This window comes from Neofelis nebulosa, chromosome 12 (assembly GCF_028018385.1).
Source record: "Neofelis nebulosa isolate mNeoNeb1 chromosome 12, mNeoNeb1.pri, whole genome shotgun sequence".
NCBI lineage: Eukaryota > Metazoa > Chordata > Mammalia > Carnivora > Felidae > Neofelis > Neofelis nebulosa.
In genome coordinates this window covers 6,213,492-6,239,930 of record NC_080793.1, presented here as the reverse complement: position 1 = coordinate 6,239,930, position 26,439 = coordinate 6,213,492, and the positions used below count along the sequence as shown (strand labels likewise).

Sequence of the window (26,439 nt, the reverse complement as noted above, 5' to 3'; positions counted from 1 at the left end):
GGGTAAGGGTGCTGTTTACAGAAGTGACAGTGCCCTCAGCCCCTCTCTGCTCGGTCCCTGAGTCTGCCAGTGAGTGCTGGGTTGGGCCGCGGCCTCCTCTTCCAGAAAGCCCTCCCTGACCCCCACCCTAGGCTGGGGCAGGGCCTCCTTGACGTAACCCCTGAGTGTTTACCTGTCGTGTAACCACCCTAGTTCTTCAATGTCTGCTTCTCCGTGAGCCCCGTGAGGCGTCGTCTTGGCCCCCCCTGAATTCCAAAATTGGTATAAAACGGGTGCTCAATAAATACTTGTCATTCATTCATTCACTGAACCAATAGTTGCTGAGGGCCTCTCCGTGCCAGGCCCCGTTCTGGGTGTTGGAAATATGGCAGCGGATTGGGGGTAGTCAGGTAACAGGGAGTTAGTGAGTAACTTAGATGGTAAGTACTACCTATGGAGGAAAATAAAGCCAGGAGACGGAGGAGGTGTTCGCAGTTTCAGGCTGGGTGGCCACGAACGTTTGGCCGAGCAGAATTTAAGAAGGGGAGGGAGGGGTGAACATGAGAATATGGTAGGGAAAAACATTTCAGGCAGCGGTCTTAGCAGGTGCAAAGGCCCTGGGGCCGGGCTGGGATTCGGGCGGGACCGGATCTGCAGGCAGACCCGTGATGCGGGGAAGCCCAGGGATTGTGGGAGCTCAGGGATGGGATTTGGCACTCAGGGAAAGCTTCCTGATAGATGTGCCGTGTAAGTGAACGCCTTCAAGGGTGAGCAGAAGCCGGCCAGGACGGGTGGGAGGACACACATTCCAGGCGGAAGGACCGGGGACCAGGGGCTTCTTTCTTGCTGCCTCCAGGTCAGCCCTTGCCAGGGGAGGGGAACAGCCTCGAGCAGGTGTCAGCGGTGGGGCGGCTGCTGTACCTGGGACAGGCCCAGCCGGCCCAGGAGGGAACGTACACCTGTGAGTGCAGCAATGTGGCGGGCAATCGCAGCCAGGACCAGCTGCTGGAGGTGCATGGTGAGCCGGGCTGGGACGACCTGAACCCGGTGGAAAGGGCCAGAAGGGCGGGCCACCAGGCACCCCGGTAGGGCAGACCCCACCCTCCAGAATCCGAGCAAAGACAGAAACAGTGACGATGAGAACAATTTCCCGTCCCCCCTTGACCACTGGGGTTTTACGAGCTGCCCCCCTGCTCAATCAGCCTCTTCCAGCTCGTGACCTATGCGCGTGCGCGCGAGAGGGGTGCCACGATCCCCAGTAGCCCCCCCCCCACCGTGGGCCCAGAGAAACAAAGTTTATCTGGACAAACCTCTGTGAGGTTCCTGCACATAACGGGAACCTGTCTCCAGAGACTTGTCCTGCAGCGATGCAATTAAATACCGCAGCCTTGTAGACATCTAGAAAATTCTAGAAAATAAAACCAAGAAAAGCACCGTTCAGCATCCCACCTATGGAATGACGCCCTGCCCCAAACAGTCCCAGTGTCCCGTTTAGGCCCCAGGAAGCCCCTCGTTTCTGAGGAAGGAGACCCCTCACAGATCTTCAGGGCTGTGCTGTGACTTTATTCTCCAAACAGAGGGCCTGCCCCTGATTTCCGGGGTGCAGGAGAGGGGCCGAGAGGTACTGGTGCGGCCCCCGTTATAGAGATGGAAAATGGAGGCCCAGAGAGGTGAGGTCACCCGGCAAGGTCACACAGCCAGGGAGTGGCCGGGGGAGCACAGGCGGAGTGGGGGCCGGCCCGGCTCGCGGCAGATGCTTGGTGCCCCGGTGGCCACAGCAGCCCTCCCTGACGCGCTTTCCCCTCATCCTCAGTGCCGCCTCGGATCGCTGGCCCCCGGGAGCCCCACACGCAGGTCTCTGTGGTCCAGGACGGGGAGGCCACTCTGTGGTGCAACGTCACAGGGAAGCCCCCGCCCAGGGTGACGTGGGAGTGGGGCGGCCAGCCGGTGAGGGCCGAGGCCGGCCTGCTGCTGCAGAACCAAGGCCAGAGTCTGCACGTGGAGCGGGCGCAGGCTGCCCACAGCGGACGCTACACCTGCGTGGCCGAGAACGTGGCCGGAAGGGCCGAGAGGAGGTTTGCGCTCTCCGTGCTGGGTGAGGACCCGCAGCGTGCTGGAGGAGGGCAGGATGCGGGGCCCGCTGGGGAACACACTCTACAAAGGCCTGGACAGGTGACACAGCAGTTTCAGGGTGACTGCCGCCCCATCCTCGTGATTCCAGTCTTTTATTGAGCGCCTACTGTATGCCTCAGGGTGGGGGCAGGAAGTGGTAGGAGATAAGGTGAGCAGGGATGGGTTTAGCGAGGCCTCTCTCATCATGGCCCCCACCCCTGCCACTGCCTCAGGATCCCTGGAGCGTGACCTCCTTCTGAGTGGGTCCTTTAGAAAGCATAGAGGTGCTTGGTGTGTGGGTTTAGAGGGCACATCTGTGTCCACCCCGGCCCTAATTCCGGTCTCGTTGCTGAGCATTGACTCCATACCAGGCACTGTGCTGAGTTCTTACTGAATCCTCCTGGCATCCTTCTGAGGGAGCGGGGAAACTGAGGCCCAAGGTTTGGCTACTGCCAAAGCCCAGCCTGTGGGCACCCGTCACTCCCTCCAGCGGGAGCCACTCTGATCTTGTCACTTCTGTTCCTCAGACTCTCCCGACCAGGGGTGGGTCTCCTTGCGGGGCAGGACTGTTGGGGGACAGGGAAGGAGCATACAGCCCCCATATGCAGCCTGAGTGTGGTTTCTCCTCTGTGTCTAGTGCCCCCAGAGCTCACCGGAGACTTGGACCCAGTGACCAACGTCTCTGCTGCCCTGCACAGCCCCTTGACGCTGTTCTGCGAAGCCACAGGCGTCCCACCCCCACGGGTCCGCTGGTTCCGAGGGGAGGAGCCCATCAGCCCCGGGGAGGACACCTACCTCCTGGCAGGTAAGGTGCCAGCCAGGGGAGAGTCTGGTTGTCAGGTCTGGACCTCTGCCTCCGCCTCTGTTTATCACTTGCCCCTGCCCACTGACCCTTCGCTGCCACGCCTGGTTGGGAAAACCATTTAGCCATCGGTCCCCCAAGAATGCAGCTGAAAACACTGGCTAGGTGAGGTAAACGACTGGCTTTAAGCGTGGAAAAGACTTCCTGCTCGGTTTCCCTCCTGAAGACGGACAGCGACTATGTGCACAGTTAAGGCTCTGATAAGTCTTGCCACAAAAATTCTCATGGCATGTCCATAACATCCCCCAGAACAGTGACACACTTTCAAAATGCTGAGCCAAGCACCTTCTCCTCTGAATATTCATCCTCCCCACAGAGCTGGTTTGTGATAGTTCTTACTGGAGAACTATGAAAGGGGAAACTGGGGCCCAAGAGGCAGTGTCCCATCCACGTTTTGCAAGAACCTCAAGACCCCCCTGAAGATCAGCCTCGGTGACCCAACAGTTGTTCCACGTAGCCAAAGCTGGGATGACAAACTAGGTTCCCCTGTGCACCACTTCTGAGCACTTGGTGGGGGTTGCCAGATGCCTTGCGATAGGAATTCAGAGACTGCATCTGGGCGGAGGAGAGCATGGTGATCCATTAGCGATGTCTGCCTCCAGGTGATCCATTAGCGATGTCTGCCCTGGGTGCAGGAATAGCAGTAATGGTACATCCGGTGTATCTGCCTTCCCTGGGCAGGTCTTAGATGATCCTTGGGTTTTCCTGGGAGGGACTGGCTCACCTCTGAGAGGTCCTTGGGAGAAGGTGGCTTTTTTCCAGAGCCACCAGAATCCCATGGCGGGGGTGGGGGTGGGGGGTCGGGAGTCTGACCTAGACCAGGACTACAGAGCCCATTTTTAGCCATAGTCAATTTCTAGAACCAAGGGTAGCCAGCTTACAGATCCTTCTTATTAGAACAGGGCCCTCAAATTTACCCATGCACTAATGTCCGGGGCTCTCTCTACCTGTTTATCCTCCTGGGCCTTAGTTTTCCCATCTGAGGAATGGAACGCTGGGGGAGGTAGACACACACACAGCGAATTGCCAAACCTGACACACTCCTCTTCTGGTGGGCAGCCTGGGTTCAGCTTGGGACAGAGGCTGTTCAGAGCCATGCCTGGAGTCCACTCCCCTCCCTCCCCAGGTGGCTGGATGCTGAAGATGCCCCGGGCACAGGAGCGAGACAGAGGTTTCTACTCATGCCTGGCAAGCAACGAGGCTGGGGAGGTTCGAAGGAACTTCAGTGTGGAGGTCCTGGGTATGCCCCAGCCCGTTGCTATGAGCACCCCACGAATCCCTCCTCTCTTGTCTTGGAGCTTCTGGGGGCTATCCCCAGGACTAAGGGCTCATGCTATAGGGGGCAATCAACACAGGAAGGGGGGAGAGACCAAGCCTTGTTTTCTTTGCCTCATCAGCGGCTTCTGCTCTGAAGTTTCCAGGAACTTTCCAGAAACAGCAGGGACTAACCCCAAGTGACAGGGGGCACATATTCTCAACACCACCCACCCGTCTTCCTCTGATCAGGGCCTTCCCGCAGAGGCACTGGGACTTCCCTCAGCCAGCAGCAAATGTTTATGGAACTCACTGCTCGTGGGAGCAGGCCTAAGGGGATGGGAAACTGAGGCACAGGAAACTGAAGGCGGCTGCCTTGGGCACTTGGTTCTGGGCTCTTGGCTTCCTGCTTCACGGTTGTTCAGCCAACCCCAGTCAGTAACCGTCCGTGTCCCTGCTTCTTCCCAGTTCCTCCCAGGATTGAGAACGAGGACCTGGAGGAGGCAGTCAAGGTCCCCGAGGGGCAGACAGCCCACCTGACGTGCAACGCCACAGGTGAGGGCCATTCACGGTGGGTTGGGACAAGCATGAGAAGTCCGCTTCAGAGAGGAGGGGGTGCCCGGGGGTTCCGGCCTGCCCCCAGCCCCAGTGCTCCCTGTGGAAGGTCTCTGTACGTCTTGAACTTGGCACCACATCCCTGCTCATCTTCGCACTGGCTCTGCCTCTGCCCCAAACACCCCTCCCCACTCCTCACCTGGCTAGACACCTCAACTTCCAGGACTTTCCACAACGCGTCCTTGGCTGACCCCTTGGGCCCGGGGGCTGCCTCCACTGGGGTCCCACAGACCCCAGGGCTTTCTTATCCCAGCCCCAAGCACCTTCGACCATAGTAACCTTGACATCTGCGTACCCCAGCTGGGATCTGAGGTCCATGAGGACCCAAGGACTGCCTTGTCACCGTGGTTCTCCCAGTGCCTACCAGAGGAGGCTCCCATTAATGCTTGTGGACTGGGGGGGATGGATGGGTGAATGGATGAAAGGGATAACTTGCCTTTCTGTCTTGCCTGTCTACACCAAGCGATCTCTTCCCCGTCCTCCCTAAAGAAAAGGCAGTCAGCCACATAGGAAAGGTCCCGGGCCAGGCTTGGAGGCTGCTCCTATGTCGTGCCCTGCTGCAGGGGCCTCTGGCCTGAGAATGGAAAATCTATGTCCCCTGCCCTACCCCGGAGCCACCTCTGACCTCTTGGCCAACCCAGTCGGAACCTTCTGAATGGTCTCCTCTGCCTGTCCCCCTCCTTACAGGCCACCCACAGCCCAAGGTCACGTGGTTCAAAGATGGCCGGCCCCTGGCTGGTGGAGACGCCTACCGCGTTTCTCCAGACGGAGCTCTCCTGCAGATCGTCCAGGCCGACCTGTCTAGTTCTGGCCACTACTCCTGCATTGCAGCCAGTGCCGTAGGGGAGAAGACCAAACACTTCCAACTTAGCGTCCTGGGTAAGTGCTGGGCATCTCCGGGCCTCCCTGGGCGCCGAAAGGAGGGGGAGCCAAGGTGGCCAGCTCCGAATAGGCAGCTTCCCGCAGAGCACTCTGCTATTTTTTTCGTTCCCATCTCTTCAGGTTCAACAACAACAAAAATAGCCATAGCTGTATTGGCTGAACGTTTGTCACGGGCTGGGCGTTTGCGCAGGCCTGATTGGTTGGACAAGCCTAGGGGGTGGGAGATGTGCTTGTCCCTCCGTGTCACCAAGGAAGCGCTGAGGCTTGGGGAGGTGACAGGGCCCCCAGGTGTCCGTCTGTCTCCCGAGGGTGGTCGGCACGGACTGTCTCGGCAGGAGAAACGGGGATCTAGAAAATGAGAGGACTTAATAAACAAAATCTGCTTGTACGAATGGTGGTAGAAGGGACGGTCCCCTGCAGGGCCTGAAAGAGGAAATCTTAGGACCAACGAGAGCAGAGGGAGAGGGGGACGGATTGGAACACAAGCCGAATTGACGAGGCTCTGGTACATTAGTAGATGGGCTGGCTGTTAAGAGCCTTCTGGGGAAACTGAGGCGGGAATCGTCCTAAACTTCCCCTGGGCCACTGCTTAGCGGTGGAAAGCGTAGGCTCAGAAGCGAAGCACCAGGAGCTGAGATCTTTCTGGATCCTCGGGCCCAGGATTGGGGATCTCTGTTAACGATCGTGGCACCCCCCACCCCCGCCTCCCAACAGTGGTTCCCACCATCCTGGGAGTGACCGAGGACAGCGCGGATGAGGAGGTGACAGTGACCATCAACAACCCCATTTCTCTGATCTGTGAGACACTGGCCTTCCCCTCCCCCACCATCACCTGGATGAAGGACGGCACCCCGTTTGAGGCCTCGAACAACATCCAGATGCTCCCAGGTGATGCCCTCTGTCGGTTGGAGGAAGGGACTGGTGAGCCTGAGTTCATGTGACCTTGGGGGTGACCCTGCCCCCTGCCCCCACAAGCAGGCACCCACGGGCTGCAGATCCTGAATGCCCAGAAGGAAGATGCGGGACAGTACACCTGCGTGGTCACCAATGAACTTGGGGAGGCCGTGAAGAACTACCACGTGGAGGTGCTCAGTGAGTCGGGGACCCTCCCGGGCACCGGCAGGGCGGGCAGGAGGCTGCTTGGGAGCCCTGGGGCCCCGGCACCTGGACCACACGGATGCCCTAGGTATCTTCATGTGGCTTACCTCCTCTGACGGTCCCCAGGCAGCCAGGGCTGACTCAGTCATTGTAGGACCTAGGGCACCAGGAGATGGAAACAAGTGAGTTAGGACTTGGGCCACATGGACGCAGATTCCCGCCAGTCCCGGTTTCCTTCTGTCACCCGCGCCGCGGTGCGGCCAGAGGCCCTACACCTTGAGACCTGGCACCCCCAGAATGGCCCCCAGAGGTCACCCCAGGAAGTCCCCTGCCTCAGACCTGCCCTGTCCCGTAAATCGCTCTCAACCAACACTCTCTCCCCTAAATGAACAGTGACAGGAGCGGGTCGGTCTCCAGGGTCCCTGTGGCTCTGCTCTTGGGAACCAGCCGCCCATTTCTGGGACGGCCCTGGGGCACTGGGTCTCAGCAGCCCTTTCCTAAGCCTGCTCCTCAGACCCCCTTGTGGCTTTCAGTCCCTCCTTCCATCTCCAAAGACGACCCCTCGGGGGAGGCCGGCGTGAAGGAAGTGAAGACCAAGGTCAACAGTACTTTGACCCTGGAGTGTGAGTGCCGTGCCGTGCCCCCGCCCACCATCAGCTGGTACAAGGACGGACGGGTAAGCTTGGGGCCCCGGGGTCCCCCTGCTTCTGCCTGGAACCTTCCGGAGAAGGCAGTCAGAGCACCTGGCCCCAGAGCTGGCCTGGGCCCTGCCCCACTTTATATTTTAATAAGAAATCCAGCTCTTTGTAGGTGGATCAACAGGTGTCATCAACATTAAACTCCACATTCACCTGTCTAACTCACCCGGGTTTTCGGCTACACGGGTTCAGGGTTCAAAACTGTCAGAGCACTACCCTCATTTTTAAAATCTTATTAAACTCTTAAGTACTCTCATCTAGGTCTTTTCTGCCCCTTCTTTCTTTCTTTTTTTTTTTTTTTTAATGTTTGTTTATTTTTGAGAGAGAGAGAGAGAAAGACAGTGAGCGGGGGAGGGGCAGAGAGAGAGGGAGACACAGCATCGGAAGCAGGCTCCAGGCTCGGAGCCGTCAGCCCAGAGCCCGATGCGGGGCTCGAACCCACGAACTGCGAGATCGTGACCTGAGCTGAAGCTGGATGCTTAACCGACTGAGCCACCCAGGCGCCCCTGCTCCTCATTTCCGATCGCCCCCCCCCCCCCACTCTTCCCACCCCCAGCCCGTGACCCCCAGCCAGCGGCTGCGCATCCTGGGCGAAGGCCGGCTCCTCCAGATCCAGCCCACGCGGGTCTCAGATTCAGGGCGATACCTGTGCGTGGCCACCAACGTGGCTGGCGAGGATGACCAGGACTTCAATGTGCTCATCCAGGGTGGGTGGGGGCCGGTGGGGCGGGGGCGGCACAGGTGGGGTGGGGAGTGTCCCTGCTTCTGGAATGGTCTAGCAGGAGGACTCTGTCCCAGGCGGCTGGCTTTTCTCATTGCTGGCCGCCATGTCTCACCCCCAGACCCCTGGCCCAGGCCTCTTCCCTTAACTGGCTGTGACCTGGGGACATCACTGCCCTTCCCCCGCCTCCCGGCCTTGGTTTGACCTTTGTAAGATGTGGGTCATCCAATCAGGTGGCCTCGGGGGCCCCCTCCACTTCTGAAAGCCAGTGGTTTTGTGCCTCTGTGCTCCGCTCAGCAAACCCTAGTTACAACTTCGTGTCTGCTTCCTCCCCTGAGAGGTGTCGCCATGCCACACAGTCTCCTGAGTCCACTGGACGTGAGCTGCAGAGGGCAGAACTCTATCCCAGTGCCTAGCGTAGTAGCTGCTCAATAAACACTGTCTGAAAGAATGAGTGTCTTCGAAAGCTGCCTCGACCTTAGGGATCTCCTCTAACAGTGGACTTCTCCAGCCCTGAGAGAGGCTGGCACGGGAGTCTCTTGGAACAGAAGCGCACCCCCGTCCCTCAGCTGTGCGTCCTAATGGCTTTGTCCCCCACCCCAGTGCCCCCCATGTTCCAGAAGCTGGGCGATGCCGGTGTGGACTTCGAGATCCCGTCCAGGGAAGAAGAGGTCCGCGGTGGGGTGACGGAGTACCGGGAGATTGTGGAGAACAACCCTGCCTACCTGTACTGTGATACCAATGCCATCCCTCCCCCGGAGCTCAGCTGGTACAGGGAAGGCCAGCCCCTCTCGGCCGCAGACGGGGTGTCTGTTCTGCAAGGTAGTTTAGGGTGTCGGGGCGTCTGCCAGGGAGGTCGGGGCGTCTGCAGGCAGGGATCGGGGGCGCACTCACCTCGGACTGCCCTTATGTGTCCTGGGAACTCTCCTGTGTGCTGCCTGCTCTGTGACCGCGGGCAGGCCGCACAACCACCCTGGACCTTAGCTGCCTTTTGTAAACTCGGGCTAGACGCTCTTTGCTTATTTGAAGGCAGGAGCAGGATCCCCCTTTGCCTCTGGTTTCTAGAACGAGCCCACCTCCGGGCTTCAAGGTCTGTAAGGTCCTGGGATAATTGGCCAAAGCTGGTGTCTTTCTCTGCAGGGGGAGGCGGTTCCTTTATTGTGATCTCGTGAGGACCACACTGGGGCGGGGGGGTGGGGGTCCAGGCACAGAGCCCTGTATCGTCTCATCAGGGGGGAGATCATGTGACCTTTCAACGTAGGATTTGGCCTGTGTCCTGCCAGGCCGGGGGCGATGGGGGGGCTGGCTGGGGGAGCCCAGGCCTCTAGACGAACAGGGCCATTCCAAGGGTCGTACTTTGGTGCTCGCAAAAGAAGACAGCCTCTTGGAGACGGACGAGAGGCGATGCTTACTGAAGCTGTTTATTGCTGTCAGAAACCCCCGGACTGACCCCTCAGCCAGGCTACTGCCCTTGGACTTGGACACTGATCCAGATCCTGGGTACACAGTGAGCTCAGTCACATGCTGATTCCTACCTCAGGGCCCCACCAGAGGTTAATCCCAGCCATCAGCTGATCCCCTGGTCCTAGCCATTAACCTCCAACCCTACCACTGCCCTCTGACCCTGGCCACCGACCCCTAGGCATGGCCACATGGTGGTGGTGGCCACAGGCGGACCTGAATTCTGAACCTGACCATAGATCAACTTTACGTATCAAGTGACCCCCCCCCCCCCCGCCACGCCAAAACGCAGCCACTGTTTCTCCAGTCCTGGCTACTGTCCCCAGCTCTGTAGGTAACGAGCCCCTGCTTCTGACCCTGGCCACAAGCACACCACAGCCTGGGCCAGCGATCCCCCAACCCAGACTCCTGAACTCATAGTGACCCCGACCCGGCTCCGCGGGAGACCATCGCTAGCCCCCTCCATAGATGCCGGGATCTGGCGCTGGCTGTCTCTTGATCACAGAGTCCCAGGTGACGCCCCCCAGCCCCCCACTTCCCCCTCCCCCGCAATCACCACAGCCCAAGAGCTGCCTCCTCGCCTCCGAAAAGCCGATGCCTGGACCTTTGCCCGGCTCTCTGCCCCCTCCCTCTGCCTTCATCATGGAGCTGGGCTCGGCGCCGCCGGGCACTCTTGGGAAGCCTCGGTCCTTCCATCCGTGAGATGGGAATGGTCCTAGCACACAGAGTCAGAGGCCGGGAAAATGCTCAGCCCGGGGCCCGGCACCCCACACGTGGGGTGGGCTGATTCTCCTCCATTTGTCTCCGAGGAGGTGGGCCAGGGACGTCTCCCAGGTCCCCTCCAGGGGAAAGGGCGGGCCTCCTTGCCCTCGTTCAGGTCTCGGTCCTGTGTCCCCGCAGGAGGTCGGGTCCTGCAGATCCCCCTGGTGCGTGCAGAGGATGCCGGGAAATACTCATGCAAGGCCTCCAACGAGGTGGGCGAGGACTGGCTGCATTACCAGCTGCTTGTGCTGAGTGAGTGGCCGGCCTGGGGCCCGGGGGGGTCTGGGTCTGCAGGGCCCATGGCAGGGGGTGGCGAGGGGCTCCTTGTCGTAGGGGCTAGCGCAGAGCCAGTCCTGCTGTACCGAGAGGTTGATAACATAAGGCACGCGACCCTGGGCTGGGGGCAGATTCCAAGCGGCTCCGTCGCCTTGGGCAAATCGCGGGCGTCCGTCCCTGTGCCCCAGGGTCCCTAGCTGTGGCGCCGAGGGGGGCTTGGCCGGCAGGGCACAGGGAGCCCCAGCCGGAGCCTGGCACCATGGGCTGCTCTCACCTCCACACCCGCCCCCCTGCCCCAGTGACCTTTCCCAGGCAAGCTGCCCACTCCTCAACCTGCTCTCTCTGACCCCCAGCCCCACCTGTGATCCTGGGTGACACAGAGGAGCTGGTGGAGGAGGTGACGGTCAACGCCAGCAGCACAGTCAGCCTCCAGTGCCCGGCCCTGGGCAACCCCGTGCCCACCATCTCATGGCTCCAGAACGGGCTGCCTTTCTCCCCGAGCCCACGGCTGCAGGTCCTGGAGGATGGGCGCGTCCTGCAGGTGAGGACGTCCCCCGTGACTCAGTCCTGCTGGTCCGGGGACCAAGGAGCTGACGTCATCTGTGCCAGACGAGGCTCTTTGCCCGAGAGCGTGTCGGAGCCCCTGGGATTCAGTTCTGCCCACCAAATAATCCTACGTGAGGAGCTCGCTGGCAGCCCAGGGCCACACGGAGTACCCGCCGAGGACACATACGTGTGCCACATCTAGAGCCCGGCGCGCCAGGAAAGCCGCGCGACCCTCACGGAGCTGGGCCCGGCACCCTCGGTCACCCGGATCCAGGCGCAGCTGTACGGGTGCCCAGCCCAGCACGGAGCGGCCCCGCTCGGGGCTGGGGCTGGGGGGGGGGGGACGGTTGTCACCATCTAGTTTGCTCTAGGGGATCACCTAGCACCAAGCTCACGCTGTGCCCCGAATGTCCCAAAGAGCCCTTGACGGACGTGGGTGGGGGGTGCCCCCCGAGCACTGCTCCGTGCAGACCAAGGCGGCGGGCAGACAGAGGAGCCCTCACGGTCCTTCCTGGGGGAGCCCAGAGCCCGCAGGCCCGTGGCGTCTCCCAGGCACCTTGTCCCTGCGCCCGCAGGTCTCCACGGCCGAGGTGGCCGATGCCGCCAGCTATGTGTGTGTGGCGGAGAACCCGGCGGGCTCCTCGGAGAAGCTCTTCACCCTCAGGGTACAAGGTGAGCCGGGCTGAGCCGCGGCCCCTGGGGGGGCTCCCAGCTCGGGAGGGCCGCTGCTCCCTCTCTGATCTCTGAGCCTTGTGTCGTCATCCGTGGGGTAGTCGTGACAAACAGTCGTGACTGCACAGCCGTGCTTAAAAGATGCTCCAAGGCAAGACGCCAGGAGCTCCGAAGGGCCGTGTTCCACTCTGTGGCTCCCTGCCCCCCCCCCCCCCCCCCCCCCGCCACCCGAACGCACTCTCATGGGTCTTTCTTTCTCCCGGTGGCTGCGGGGACAGCCCCACCACGAATCACAGGCCCAAGCTTGGAGCAGGTCACTGCCACGGTCAACAGCAGCGTCTCCCTGTCCTGTGACGTCCATGCTCACCCGAGCCCTGAGGTCACGTGGTACCGGGACGGCCAGGCCGTCTCCCTGGGAAAAGAGATCTTCCTCCGGCCTGGTGGGTAAACTGAGGCTTGGAGCCCAGCCTGAGGCTGTGTGGGGAGTCAGAGTTGCTTCCCCAAACTTGGGAACCACACCGGGAGTCTGGGAGGACTTGGGGACTGTGGGCCGGGGCCCCGGGGCCTATTTGCTGGTGCGAGGGGCCGGATCCCCCCCCCCCCCCCCCACAGGCACCCACACGCTGCAGCTGGCCAGGACGCAGCCATCAGACTCCGGGATGTACCTGTGTGAGGCCCTCAACGCCGCTGGCCGAGACCAGAAGCTGGTGCAGCTTAGCGTGCTGGGTACGTCCTGCCTGTCCCCCACTCCTTCAGTGAGCCCTCGGCCCCACACGCTGAGGCAGCAAGGCCAGGAAAGGGGGCAGCCGGCCCCCGGGGGGGAGCCTGGGATGCCCTGCACCCTCTCTGGGCAGCAGGGTGGGTAACATCCTGGCCTGCAGAGTTGGACACGTTGCGTTTGAGACCCACCTGGGCGCTTCGTTGCTCTGTGATCTGGGGCAAGTCGCGTTCCCTCTCTGAGCCTCAGGCCTCCCGTCTGTAAGGTGACGGTTGGCACAAGGATGGCTTGTGAGTGCTTACCCGGCACGCCGTGAGCCCCGAGGTCGAGGAGGGGACAGCAGGACAGCCGCGGGGGGGCTGGCCCAGGAGGGGCCCTTCCCAAGCCTGATTGATCCGAGGTTCTCAGCATGCGGCCTTTGTCGGGGCCTCTGGTCTTCAGACTCCTCTTGGGGAGAAGCTGGCCCAAGTTGTCATGACCCAGAGCTCACTGGAGGTTTCCATCTAGCCCCGGGGCCGGTTGATTTGTTAGCACGGTGTTCACCTACTGTGTGTGCCCTGTGGCAGGTCCCGTGGGCTCACGGCCGGGGGTGGGGGCTTCCGTGCTGGTTTGCTGGAGGGACGTGGGCTGTGGGGGACCCCCATGGGGGGCTCTGACCCAGCCAGGGCCTGCCCCGTGCAGGAAAGAGCCCAGGAAGGCCATGGGAGGATCTCCCCATCTAAGAAACTGAGGCCCAGAGAGGGCAGGAGGCTTTTCCCAGGACCTGGACTCTCGTCCCCCCGCTCCCTGGGGCCGGCTCCACTGCGTGACCCCTGTGGGCCTCCGTCGGCTGTCTCCCCTGGCTGGAACCAGGGAGGACGCCGGGAAGGCTGCTGTGCCTCAGTCCGCTCACCTGTTTTCCCAGTGCCCCCCACCTTCAGGCAGGCTCCCGGCGGCCCCCAGGATGCGATCCTGGTCCGGGCTGGGGACAGAGCAGTCCTGAGCTGTGAGACCGACTCACTCCCTGAGCCGACCGTGACCTGGCTGAAAGACGGGCAGCCCCTGGTCCCGACGCAGCGCACCCGGGCTCTGCTGGGTGGGCAGAGGCTGGAGGTCCAGGACACCCAGGTGAGCGGCCCCGAGGCATGGGCAGCAGTGGGTGGTCGTGGGGCCCGGGCCTGGTGAGCCCAGGAGGCAGGCAGGGTCAGGCAGCTGCGTGGCAGGGTGTAGAGATGGTCACCTCCTTAGTCTACAGGGCCTCGCACCAAGTTGCTTAGCAGCCTGCAGGGCAGGTGACGTGAGAAGAGCACGGGGCGCCAGAGCTGGCTCTGAACTGACCTTGAGCCGTCCGTGCCCCGGCACCTGCCTCCATTTCCCTGGGATCTAGAAGCCTTCTCCAGGCCCCCCTGGCTGCGACCCTCTGGGAGCCTGCTCTGCCCACCCTCCCTGGTGTGGATTAGACGCTCACAAGTGTTTGTTGGATGGATATTTGCTGCTCCTCTGGGAAACCTTGCTGGGCTCCCGTCTCCTGGCCCAGCTCCGTCCCCCCGCAGCGAGGGGCTTTTTCCTCCAGGCTTGGCTGATGTGCAGGCCCAGGGGCGGGTGGGGGTCCGGAACCTATGCACTCACCCTCCAACAACCCTCCTGCTTCTTGAGGTTCTTGGGAAAGGCCAGCGGGTCCTGTCTCCTCTTTGGCTTCCCAGGCGGGACCAGCATATTTGGGGAGTCCCTTCTCCAGAAGGTTCTGAGGCCTGGGTGTTTAGGGGGACCCTAGGTATCCCCCTCCCGGCCCCGTGCACACCATCACCGCGTGTTCTCTTTGTCCCAGGTGTCGGATAAAGGTTTATACAGCTGTAAAGTCAGCAATACCGCAGGGGAAGCCATGCGGACGTTTGTCCTCACTGTCCAGGGTAAGCTGGGGACCAGCCTGAGAGCATTGCCGTGGGACCCCCTAGCAGCACACAGGGCCGCCAAGGATGGGAGGGGCAGTAGCTAGAAAGAGTCAGTGGCCCTGTGTACTTAGGGCACAGGATACGGCACTGAAAAGACCAGGACTGTTGTTGACTTGCTCTCTGGGGCTCAGCAGGGCGCCTTGGTTCCTCTGAGCCTTGGGTTTATCTTCCGGTGAAGGGAGGAAAAGTGGTACCTGCCTACTCGGCAGACAGGGAGCGTTCAATTGACGGGCTGCCGTGAGTGTATCTGTAAAGTGCCCAGCACGGCCCTGAGAGAGTCAGGCAGTGGGAGCCCTGCGGCCATGTCGCCACTATTTTGAGCCCTGGGGGGCCTGCTCCCTCAGCCCAAGGACCGAACACAGATGGCATTTGACTGGATGTGGCTCAAGCTGGGGGAAAAGGGGGAGCTCGCTTTAGGGAAGTAAAGGATGAAGGCTCAGCCAGACTTTCTTGGCATCAGGTATCGTATCAGTTAGAATATAAGCTCAGCTGTGTAACAAAGAGACCCCAAACCCCAGTGGATTAAACGAGAGAGAACTTTACCTTTCTCGTGCAAAAGCCCAGAGGTGAGTGTCTAGGCTGGGGGTCGGTGGCGGGGGGGGGGGGGGGGTAGCTCGGGGCCTTCCGAGTGGTAGGTAAATTACTGAGTGGTAATTTGGGGCCCGGGATCTTTCCGTCCTGTCGGCCACCCACCCCTTAGGGCACTGCCCCTGTCCACATGCATCCCGTCCCAGTTCACAGGAAGCAGAAAGGAGCAGGAGCAGAGGGCAAACATTTTTGTTCTGAGCGAGTGATGCGGGTCTGCCCCCTTGCCTGGATCCCGTCAGTGGGAACATAGGCCGCTGGCCCCAGCAGGCTGCAAGGGAGACTGGGAAATGTAGTTCTACCTGAGCGAGCCTGTACTCTGCTAAACTGCTGGGCGAGATGGGAAGAACAGGTGCGTGTTGGGGGGTAAGGGGGTGGGGGGGCGGACATCAGCTGTCCGCCCCAGAAGGCAAAGCCAGGAGCCTGCCCACCAGGCAAGTAGCAGGTGGAGCCAACCGTAAGCCATATTGAATACGGCTGTTGAAACATCGACACCAGGTTTGCTGCTTCAAGCCTTCTCCTGTTGGCTGCTTTGACGAGTGGTGAGAAGCGGGGGGAACGTCTGGTCCCTGAGGACAAAGACGTTTCATCCTGAGCACAGCCATTTTTGTTCCACTGGTAGCGGTTGCCTGGGACGCGTGACGCCATCCTGGCTGAGCAGGAGAGAGTGTTGGGATCGATTAGTGATGTCTGCCCTGTTCACAGCCGGGCACTCACCATCCTTGGGCTGAGTGGACCCCTCTGGGCTCTGCTCTGCAGGCAGTTGCTGGTTCTGTTTACATCTGTGAGTGAGGCAACCTTTATTGCTACCGATGGCAAAGCATAACATGTCAACTGCTAACCAGAAGGAAGAGCCCGTTGAGTGTCCCTAATCCGCCCGGGCGGAAGGAAGGGGGCCGCGGAATCTTAGGATCCTGGCAATCTGGCTTCTCTCCTGCAGTGCCCCCAACATTTGAGAACCCCAGGACAGAGAGAGTGAGCCAGGTGGCCGGGAGCCCCCTGGTGCTGAGCTGTGATGTGACCGGGGTCCCTGCACCTACTGTCACCTGGCTGAAGGACAGAATGCCTGTTGGTGAGTGCATCCTGCCCTCTCAGCGATGACACAACAATGGCAGCGACCTTGGCGAAATCAAAGGCCAGCGGCGTCCTGTCATCCCACCCCCTATTTGTCTTTCGACCCGATCGGCCCTTGAAATCCCAGTGTGGAAACCCATTCACGTGGGGGCTCAAAGGCTCCCTGCGTTTGTGTCCCCCATCAGCTCCCACAAGTTGGGTGCAGGGTGGGTGCTGAGGGCCCGGGCGGTCTGCCCCTGGGCTTGGCGTCGGCCACCAAAGCTGCTGCTTCCCCCAGCAACTCAGCTCCGTCTGGCCCAGCTGCCGGTCACCCCCCCGTCCAGACCTTCGTCCCTCTCCCCTCACCCACCCGTAGGTCTGTCGGCAGAGCCCTCCCTTTGTCAGCTGCTAGACGCCTCTGGTGCCAGCCAGCTCTCTGCTGCCCGTAGCCTTTCCCTTTCCGGCCACCACGGTCCCCCTGCCCCGGGAGGGCAGCAGCCCCCACACGGGTCCTTGGTCCAGTCCCCGTCTCTAGTGCCGTCTCCAGACGGGGAGGAAGGGATCTCAAAGTGCAGCTCTGAGGAGGCCCCTTGTCTTTCTCTGTCTCTCGGTCTCTCTGTCTCCCCCACCCAACCCTCCCTCAAATACAGCTTTATCCAGATTCACATACTGTGCAATTTATCCGTTTAAAGCTTACGATTCCATTCTTTTTAGTATATTCACCGACCATCCCCACGATCAATCTTAGGACATTTTTATCACCCAAAGGGAAACCCCATTTCCCCCCCAGACCTGCCCCCAACCCCAGCCCTAGGCAGCCACTGGCCTGTTTTGTGTCTCTGTAGGTTTGCTTGTTGTGGACACTGCACACAAGTGGAATCATGCACTATGTGACCTTTTGCGACTGACTTTTCTGCTTAGCTTCCTGTTTCTAGGGTCCATCCATGTAGTAGCGGGTGTTAGTTCTTCATTCTTTCTTTCTTTTAAGTTTATTCATTTGTTTCGAGAGGAGAGAGAGAGAGAGAGAGAGAGAGAGAGAGAGAGAGAGGCGAGAAGGGGCAGAGAGAGGGGAGGAGAGAGAGCAAATCCCGAGCAGGCTCCATGCTGTCAGCACAGAGCCTGATGCAGGGCTCGAACTCATGAACAGTGCGATCATGACCTGAAACCAAGAGTCGGACGCTTCACCAACTGGGCCACCCGGGCGCCCCCGTTCTTTCTTTTAAGTTCAAGTTTTTCTCTCTTTTTTATGGCTGACTATTCACTGTGGGGCTATATCATATTTGCTCTGTCCTTTTCATCAGCCAGTGGACGTCCGGGTTGAATCCCCCTTGGGGCTCTCATGAATGATGTGCTGTGAAGTGTTTAAGGACGAGTGTCCGTGTGGCTCATGCTCTCCTGTCCCTTTGGGCTACACCTGGTTGTGGAACCTCTCTGGGCCCCGTTCTCCACCTCCTCTCGTGGCACAGGCTGTTTCCTTGCGGAAATACCCACCCCGGGCCCCACCCCCACCCCGCCCAGTGCCTCTACTGGCTGGTTCATACCCGCTTGGTTCAGCTGAGACCCGCCCCCTCCCAAGACCTGCCTGACCATCTTGGCTCCCTCGGGGGCTTCACAGGGCTGGTCGCGCAGGATCCCACGGGTCTCACTGTCTCCGACGCACTTTGAGCCCCTAGAGGCCACGGGCCGTGTCTCACTCGGCTTTGATCCCCAGGCGGACAGCCGGACGTGCAGTCGTTGGTTTAGTATGTTTCGTGTCCGGAGACTGGCCGCACGGTTGAGAACCCGGGTGAGGGTGGCCTGGCCTGGGCTGGGCAGCCAGGGGAGGCTTCAGGCCGAGGTGCGGCTGGACAGACGGGGGCCATTCCAGGCTGGAGTGGGGGGACAGGTGCGTGCAGGCTGAGCAGAGGCCCTGGGGAGCCCCTCGCGAGACTTGCATCGGGGCCCGGAAGTGGTCAGTGAGTGGCTGATTTACCCTGATTGGAAGCCCTGGTGGGTGACAGCGGGCAGGGTAGAGATGGGCGGGAGGGGAGGGGGGCCCTGGGGGTCCACAGGAAGAGGGCCAGGCCTCGGACACTAAAGGAAATGGGGCACCTTGGCGAGAAATGCCAGTAGGGACAGCTGTGGGTGGGGCACGGGGCCCTCAGAGACCCAGCTGAGGAAGGTTGTGATGTAGGCAGCAAAAGACCCTGCCCCTGTCTGGGCCTCAGTTTCCCTGTGAGCCCCAGAAGCTGGTGGGCGATGCCAGGGTTCCTGGGGTCCCGCGAGTGTGGGGGATGGGCACCTTCTCCAGGAGTCACGTGACTTGCGTGGGGGGGCCCCGGAGGTGGCGCCCGGGGCGGTGCGGCCCTGTGGGTGAGGGCCTGGCACATCCCTCCGTCCCACAGAGAGCAGCGTGGCGCATGGCGTGGTCTCCCGGGGGGGCCGCCTCCAGCTGAGTCGCCTGCAGCCCGCCCAGGCTGGCACCTACACGTGCGTGGCGGAGAACAGCCAGGCCGAGGCCCGCAAGGACTTCGTGGTGGCCGTGCTGGGTACGTCTGCGCCCTGTGCCCCCCACCCCCGTGTCCCTCCCCCTTCGTCAGCCCCCGCGCGGGCCCCCGCCTCACCATAGCCCCCGCCGCAGCGGCCCCCCGGATCCGGAGCTCGGGTGCCACGCAGGAGCACAGTGTCCTGGAGGGGCAGGAGGTGCGGCTGGACTGTGAGGCGGACGGGCAGCCCCCGCCCGACGTGGCCTGGCTGAAGGACGGTGGCCCGCTGGGCCAAGGCGTGGGCCCCCACCTCCGGTAAGGCCCGCCCCGTGTCCTCCCGGGTCCCCCCGCCCCCACCCCGAGCAGCAGCCACAGCCCCTTACGTGCCGGCTCTCGGCTCTCCGGCCCCGAGCAGGTTCTACGTGGACGGCGGTGCCCTGGTGCTGAAGGGCCTGAGGGCCGAGGACTCGGGCGCCTATACCTGCGTGGCCCACAACGCGGCCGGGGAGGACGCCAGGCTGCACACAGTGAGCGTGCTGGGTGAGCAGCGGAAGGGCGAGGAGGGGGGCGGCTCTGCCCTCCTGGGGCTGCCGCGGCCCGGCCACTGTGGGGCCTCCACCAGGGGCATCTGGAGGGGGGATGCCGGGGCCGGGATGCCGGAGACCTGGTTCCAGCGCCAGCCATGTCCACACTGTGAGCCAGGCCACCATACGGCCTCTCTGGGCCTCTGGATCCTTTCTTAGACTAAAGGAACAGGTGCTCCCGGCCCAGGGGCGCGGCGGGAGAGTTGGGGAATAGGGGGGCGGGTGAGAAGAGAGCCATGGGGTGAGCCCGTGCCCCCCTGTGCTGGGTTTCTTCCTCTCCTGGCACCGATGTGTGGCTCTAAGAACCCCATACGAGATGGTTGCTGCTTTCTGGAATTTGCCCGAGAGGATCCCATCTCCCCCACCCAGACCCTCTTCCTCAACGCCCTCACTGCCCCCCTTTTCCTCTCTGCCCGCCCCCAGTTCCTCCCACCATCGAGCAGTGGGCAGAGGGCTCGGGGACCCTGGTGAGCAGGCCTGGGGAGCTGGTGACCATGGCGTGCCCCGTCCGGGGCTCCGCGCCCATCCGCATGAGCTGGCTCAAGGACGGGCTGCCCCTGCCGCTGTCCCAACGCACTCGCCTCCACAGCTCGGGCCGCACCCTCAGGTAGGGGGGAGGCTCCCTGGCCCCTGGGCCAGCTGGTCCCAGACACAGTGTCCAGGCAGCTTGGGTTTCGGAGCACATCTGAACGGTTTTCAAATAAAAATAATACATATAAGCACGCAGAGGTCTGTGATGGGGACCCACCCCCAAATGGAACTCCAGTGACAAAAGAGGACTCTGCCCTCAGGTTCTCCCAGCCGAGGGAGGGAGGCAGAGATCCAGGTGATGACATCTGGTGGTTTCCAGTTCAGCCTGCCTTGGGGTGGAGGAAAAATCAGGGAAGGCTTCCTGGAAGAAGGCTTCTGAGCCTTCTTCAACACTTACGGAACGCCTGCTGTTTGCAAGTGCAGTTCTGGGCACTGGGAATAGAGCAGTGAGCAAAATAAAACCTCTGCCCCTGCAGCTGCTTTATCAGGGGAGGAGAGCGGACACTGGGTAGAATGTCACAAGGGATACACACGCTGAAGAATAAAGTAGGGGAAAGAAAAAATGAGAGGTAGCAGCGGAGGCTGGTATTTTAGGGTGGTCAGTGATAGGCACTCAGATAAGGCGACATTTGAGCAGAGGTGGGCAGAGTTAAGAGAGCGAGCTGAGCGGATTCTGTAGGGAGGAGCTTCCCTAACCGGAAGAGGGTTAGAGCAGCAAGTTCAAAGGCCCTGAGGTGGGCATGTGCCCGTGTATTCAAGGAATGGGGGGAGGGTTGCGGGGGGTGGGGGGGGACCAGCAGGCAGGTGTCTCCTTGGGTGAGACAGTGCAGCCGGTGGGAGTGGAAAAGCAGGAGATCTGGCCTCGGGGTGAAGTGAGTCAGAGAAGGCAGCAGGGGCCAGGGAGTCTGGGGCTTTATTCTGGGGGCACCCGGGAACCGGGGAAGGGGTTTGGGGCCGACGCTGGGCCCGTTCAGGTGAGTTTCAGAGCTGCCTCTCTGGCAGGCAGGCCACTGGGAGACAGGAAAAGAGAAGGACTGTTTTCATGAGCCACCTCCCCTCCCTCTTTCCCCTGTCACCCCTCTCGAGGGGTTCAGGATTTCCCAGGTGCAGTTGGCAGATGCTGGTGTCTTTACCTGTGTGGCTGCAAGCCCAGCTGGTGTGACCGACAGGAATTTCACCTTGCAGGTGCACGGTACGGACCGGGGGGGGGGGGGTGGAATAAACGTGTCCCTTGGCCTTGGGCGTGAGAATCAGGCCCAGCGGGCAAACACAGAGACTCAGTCTTTGATTCGCTCGGTAGCTCATTCATTCACACCACAAGCGGCCGTTAGACCCTGCGGTGTGCCAGGGCCTTGCTGGGCACCGGGGTGCGACAGTGAGCAGCAGAGGCCCCTGCCACCGGGGGGGTCAGTGCAGGAAACAGCTCTGTAAAAGAGGCAGTCGGAATTCCAGGCAACTAGTGACAGCAGGGGAAGGAGAGGAAGCTACCGGAGCTCAGAAGAGGCCGCCTCGACTGGCCTGGGGAGTTCAGGGAAGGCTTCCCGGAGGAGGCGAGGTCTACGCTGAGGACTGGAGACGAGAGGGAATAGTCCAGGAGAAGGGCATTCTGACTGATACAAGAACAGCCTGCGCAAAGGTGCAGGGGCGAGGGCCATGCGAGGACTCGTGCCCGCTCTTGCCCTCCACAGTGCCCCCTGTCTTGGAGCCGGTAGAGTTCCAGAATGACGTGGCGGTCGTCCGTGGCTCCTCGGTGGTCCTCCCCTGTGAAGCCCGGGGAAGCCCTCTGCCCCTAGTGTCGTGGATGAAGGATGGGGAGCCCTTGTTGCCCCAGAGCCTTGAACAGGGGCCCAGCCTGCAGCTGGAGACAGCGGGAGCTGGAGACTCGGGCACCTACTCCTGTGTGGCCGTGAGCGAGGCGGGGGAAGCCAGGAGGCATTTCCAGCTGACAGTGATGGGTGGGTCATCTGTCCCCCCCCCCCCCCGCCCCACACCAGCGTCTCTGGGCCTGGGGGCGTCGGAGAAGGTGGCGAGGGAGGTGACGTCCCCTGGTGCATCTCCCCAGGGGCGGCCGCCTGGGTGCAGGGTTTGGGGGGAAGGGCGGGCTCATACCGGATGCCTCGCTGGCCTTGACGCGGGGGTTGGATGGCCCTCGTTCTCCTGGGGCTCTGCTCCTCAGCTCTGTCCCCCAATCTTGTAGAGCAGAGACAAAGGGCCTGCCGTGTGCTTGCTGGCTTTAAAGCACAAATAATTGTCCCAGGCAAATGGGCCCGTGGTTTCTGGTGTTCTCAGGATCCTCTGGCACAGCGCCCCGCCCCTCCGCCTTTGGTGGCCCCTTCTGCGGTCAGCGTCCGGATGGTGGGGGCTTGGAGATGCACCCCAGCTCCCAGCGCTGAGTGCAGCCGCCATGCTGACCCCGGGTGGGGTGTTTTGCAGACCCCCCCCACATAGAGGACTCGGGCCAGCCCGCAGAGCTGCTGCTGACTCCCGGCACCCCCTTGGAGCTCCGCTGTGATGCCCAGGGCACCCCGCCGCCCAACATCACCTGGCATAAGGACGGGCAGGCCCTGAGCGGGCCTGCAGACAGCAGTAGGGTGCTCCGGGTAGAGGACGTACAGGTGCAGCTTCCCCACTGCTGTGGGCTGGGGCTGGCGGAGGGGAGGGGAGGGGAGGGCAGGGGACGAGAGGAGGAGGGAAGGACCCCACAGCACTTGGCAGTTAGCCTGAGCTCTTCCTTTGTGTGGGGGTCACCCACCCGGGCCAATGCCCTCGAGAGCTCCCAGCCAGGTCAGGGCCAAGGCTGATGCAGAAACCGGGTCACTCCCCAGCCCGGCCAGAGGAGGGCTGGTGCAGTCAAGGGGCACTTCCTGGAGGAGGCAGGCTTTACCCTGGCCGCAAAGCAAGGGTGAGATGGAAATGGAGAAGGAACGTCCCAGGGAGGGGGGCTGGTGGGAAAGGGGCGTGGCGGACTCAGCCGGCCTGAGTCTGAATCGTGGGGCCCGAGTTGTGTAGGAAGGAGACCAGATCAGGAGGTGGGCAGGCTGGGGCCAGAGGCAGCTGCTAACCCTGGTCCATCCATAGGTGGGCGATGCTGGGCTGTACACGTGCCTGGCCCAGAGCCCCGCCGGCCAAGCGGAGAAGAGCTTCCGGGTCAGGGTTCAAGGTAGGGCGTGCCAGGGTGGCGGCCGGAGAGGCAGGCGGGATGGGACCCGCAGGGGCGAGTCCATCTCTCATGCCCTCTCTGCTGCCCACCCAGGCCCCCCGCACGTTATAGGGCCCCGAGGCCCCCGCTCTGTGGTCGGCCTGGCTCCCGGGCAGCTGGTTCTGGAGTGCTCGGTGGAGGCGGAGCCAGCACCCGAGATTGAATGGCACCGAGATGGCATCCTGCTGCAGGTGGGTGCCAGGCAGGGGCCACCACCTTCTGTGGCCCTCCGGCCCCGGCCCCTGACCAGGCCGGGTGACCCGGGGCTAGTTACTGAGGTTCTCTGTGCTCTCCCCTGAAATGGGAACCGAAGCTTTCAAGTCTTCTGCGAGCATGAGTCCCTTCTGCGACATCCCCAGTAGGCAGAGCCCGAGGGCAGGAGGCTCATTCCCTACCTGCCCCCTCCCCCCCCCCCCCCCCCCGCCACCCCCGCCCCCACGAACCTGTTTCCTCCCTGCCTGGTGCCTGGCCCAGCCTGGCCCGGTGCTAAGGAGGGTCTCTCCACCCTGGGGACCCTGTAGGCGGATGCCCACACCCAGTTCCCAGAACAGGGAAGGTTCCTCCAGCTGCGGGCCCTGAGCACGGCCGACGGGGGCAACTACAGCTGCACGGCCCGCAACGCCGCGGGCAGCACCAGCGTGGCCTTCCGCGTGGAGATCCACAGTGAGTGGGCCTCACCCCGCCGCGCGCTGGCCCTCCCGAGGGCCCGCAGGCTCCCAGCACCCACTCGCTCTGTGCCCCGCCCCCCCCCAGTGGTGCCCACCATCCAGCCAGGACCGCCCGCAGTGAACGCCTCCGTGTAACCAGACGGCCGTGCTTGCCCTGCCGGTGTGGACGGCGCTCCCCCACCCCTCGTGAGCTGGCGGAAGGACGGGGCCCCCCTGGATCCTGAGAGCCCCAGGTGGGAGCTGGGAGGGGAGGGTCTGGGGGGGGGGGGGTTATAAACAGCAACCGCCTGAGCACTTGGAGCAGAAAGGTGGCTGTATTGCCAGCGCACGGGTCTCCTCCGAAGCCAAGGGGACAGGCATGTCCAGGGCATCGAGGGTGTCAAAAATCCCAGGTGGCTGGCTGGCTGGCTGCCTGTCTGTCTGGTTTCGACTCTTGGTTGCTAATGTCTGTTTCTGTGTGTGTTGCATGCCCCCCCCCCCGCCCCCGCCCGTCCCCGTCTCTCTCTCAGACCAATTTTCTACACCTTCTTTCTCTGTGAACATGGCAGAGACAGCCCCCAACCCCCTCCCCGGGCTCCCCCTGCCGCCGAGTTAGAGTTTCTCAGTTCATGCAACCTGCAGAGCCTGGAAAACTACCCGAGGACCCCTATTTCCAGGGCAGAGCATTCTATTGGTCCAGCCTGAGTGACGTGTCTATCCCTTGTCCAACTGACTGTGGCTGGGGGCGGGGCTACCCAGTGCAGACAGGGCCTGGGGGCGGGGCTACCCATTACAGACAAGGCCTGGGGGCGGGCTACCCAGTGCAGACAAGGCCTGGGGGGGGCGGGGCTACCTAGTACAGGACAAGGCCTGGGGGCGGGGCAGTTCTCAGATCCGGGGGACAGGCGCGGAAAGGGTGTTTTCTGGATGCTGCTGACTCCCAGAGAGGAGCTAGGCCCAGGTGCCAGCATAGGAGCCCCCCTACCCCCTGCCCGCCCCCATGCTGGGTTGGGATGTGGGGAGCTGCCCATGGCTGTGACCTCCTCTGACCTTGGCCTCATGGATGCAGGACTCCAGAGTTAGCACCTTCTTACTGGGAAAGCCAGGAGCAGAGGGGAGGGTCTTGCTGGAGACACTACCGGGGTCCAACCCTCAAAGGCCTCCCTAGTCTGCTGGTCTCCATGGCAACCCCCTTCCTCCACTCCAGGTTGCAGCTTCTTCCTGAAGGTTCCCTGAGGATCCAGCCAGTCCTTGCCCAGGACGCCGGCCACTACCTCTGCTTTGCATCCAACTCTGCAGGCTCAGATCGGCAAGGCCGTGACCTCCAGGTCTTTGGTAGGTGGACGAGGGGAGGAATGTTCCTGGCCTTCATCCTGCACCCCCAGTCTGGGCCGGGTCCTGCTTAGTTTCTGGGTTTATCCCTGCTGTCAGGAGCCAAGAGCAATGAGCCCTACATGTTTTTGACCATGAAGCCTACCGGCAAAACTTTTGAACATGCACGCGCCAAAGATGCGTATTGATTTCATCAATATCGTACGGATATTTGCTCCCATACCATTGTATCAAGCAAGTGATGAAACATGCACAGATAAAAGACATTTGAAAGGATAAGATTCAGAGTCACTGCACCAGACACGCTAATCTGCTTTTCCCGCTCCAATGGATCACCTTGGTGGCGGCCGCTCTTCTGGGCGCTGGCCTCCGTCCGGCAGGGCTGAGTAGAACCCCGAAATCTGCATTCAGGGAGAGGTGGCTAGGGAGCCGCCAGCCTTGGAGAGCAAAGGTTCCATCACCCCAGATTTGGGGTGCCTGTTGGAAGATTCCTGCGGAGTGTCTCCTGCCTCTCCCCTGCCCGCATCCTAGACCCTTGTCTCCTGATGACTACTCTCTCCCCAGAGCCTCCTGCCATCGCCCCCAGCCCCTCCAACCTGACCTTGACTGCCCACACCCCTGCCTCACTGCCCTGTGAGGCCAGCGGCTCCCCCAAGCCCCGGGTGGTCTGGTGGAAGGACGGACAGAAGCTGGATTTCCACCTGCAGCAGGGAACCTACCGGTACTGAGCGGGGCCTCTGGGTAGCCTCACGAGGTGCTCCGGGTGGGGGGACAGTGTGCCCATCCCACGGTGGGGAGCAGGGTCAGACACGAGGCAGGGGTGGGGTGGCTTATTCAGTTAAGCCTCCAACTTCAGCTCAGGTTGTGATCTCACAGTCTGTGAGTTCAAGCCCCGCGTCGGGCTCTGTGCTGGCAGCTCCGAGCCTGGGGCCTGCTTCCGATTCTCTGTCTCCCTTTCTCTCTGCCCATGTCTGACTCATACTCTGTCTCTCTCTCTCAAAATAAGTAAACATTAAGAAAAGAAAGAGAGAGAGGAAGGAAGGGAAGAAAGAAAGAAAGAAAGAAAGAAAGAAAGAAAGAAAGAAAGAAAGAAAGAAAGAAAGAAAGAAAGAAAGAAAGAAAGAAAGAAAGAAAAGGGAAGAAAAGGGAAGAAAAGAAAGGAAAGAAAGAAATGAGACAGGGATGTGTTCAGGGTCTCAACAAAGCCAGCACCAGGATCTATATCCTGACCTCAGGGGTCTAGGAGCGTCTTTATACTGAGATGCCTGATGGGGGTAGGGGCATTTGGGACATAGAGCCAAACAGAAAGGAATGGCTCTGAAAACCATCCCAGCCACTGTGGTCTAACAACGATTGATATCCATACATGGAGGCCTGAGTTTGGCTGAGCCTGGATCCTCGTCTCCCAGTTTCTCATGTGCAGCTGACCATGGAATGATCCCTGGGCACGTTAAAG

The 26,439-nt window shown here is 61.5% G+C and overlaps 1 protein-coding gene and 1 long non-coding RNA gene across 2 annotated transcripts in view; one reads left to right on the top strand and one right to left on the bottom strand.

Annotated features, from left to right (window-relative positions):
* Positions 1-26,439, top strand: part of HMCN2 (hemicentin 2) — a 145,772-nt gene that overhangs the window by 92,517 nt on the left and 26,816 nt on the right. The window contains 32 exon segments of the mRNA XM_058693812.1: positions 836-997; positions 1,793-2,074; positions 2,729-2,896; positions 4,080-4,193; positions 4,676-4,762; positions 5,510-5,701; positions 6,419-6,592; positions 6,683-6,796; positions 7,336-7,478; positions 8,057-8,207; positions 8,825-9,043; positions 10,583-10,696; positions 11,074-11,261; positions 11,842-11,938; positions 12,217-12,378; positions 12,551-12,664; positions 13,561-13,763; positions 14,464-14,545; positions 16,113-16,244; positions 18,610-18,753; positions 18,846-19,005; positions 19,106-19,230; positions 19,698-19,881; positions 20,900-20,997; positions 21,494-21,760; positions 22,239-22,420; positions 22,884-22,965; positions 23,059-23,195; positions 23,526-23,667; positions 23,758-23,905; positions 24,859-24,986; positions 25,548-25,704. Coding sequence (XP_058549795.1) covers positions 836-997; positions 1,793-2,074; positions 2,729-2,896; positions 4,080-4,193; positions 4,676-4,762; positions 5,510-5,701; positions 6,419-6,592; positions 6,683-6,796; positions 7,336-7,478; positions 8,057-8,207; positions 8,825-9,043; positions 10,583-10,696; positions 11,074-11,261; positions 11,842-11,938; positions 12,217-12,378; positions 12,551-12,664; positions 13,561-13,763; positions 14,464-14,545; positions 16,113-16,244; positions 18,610-18,753; positions 18,846-19,005; positions 19,106-19,230; positions 19,698-19,881; positions 20,900-20,997; positions 21,494-21,760; positions 22,239-22,420; positions 22,884-22,965; positions 23,059-23,195; positions 23,526-23,667; positions 23,758-23,905; positions 24,859-24,986; positions 25,548-25,704 — 4,852 coding nt within the window.
* LOC131491193 (uncharacterized) lies at positions 1,276-9,686 on the bottom strand. The gene is made up of 3 exons (XR_009251350.1): positions 9,116-9,686; positions 5,575-6,052; positions 1,276-1,387 (listed from the first exon to the last, which is right to left on the bottom strand). It is a non-coding gene; the product is annotated as an uncharacterized LOC131491193 (long non-coding RNA).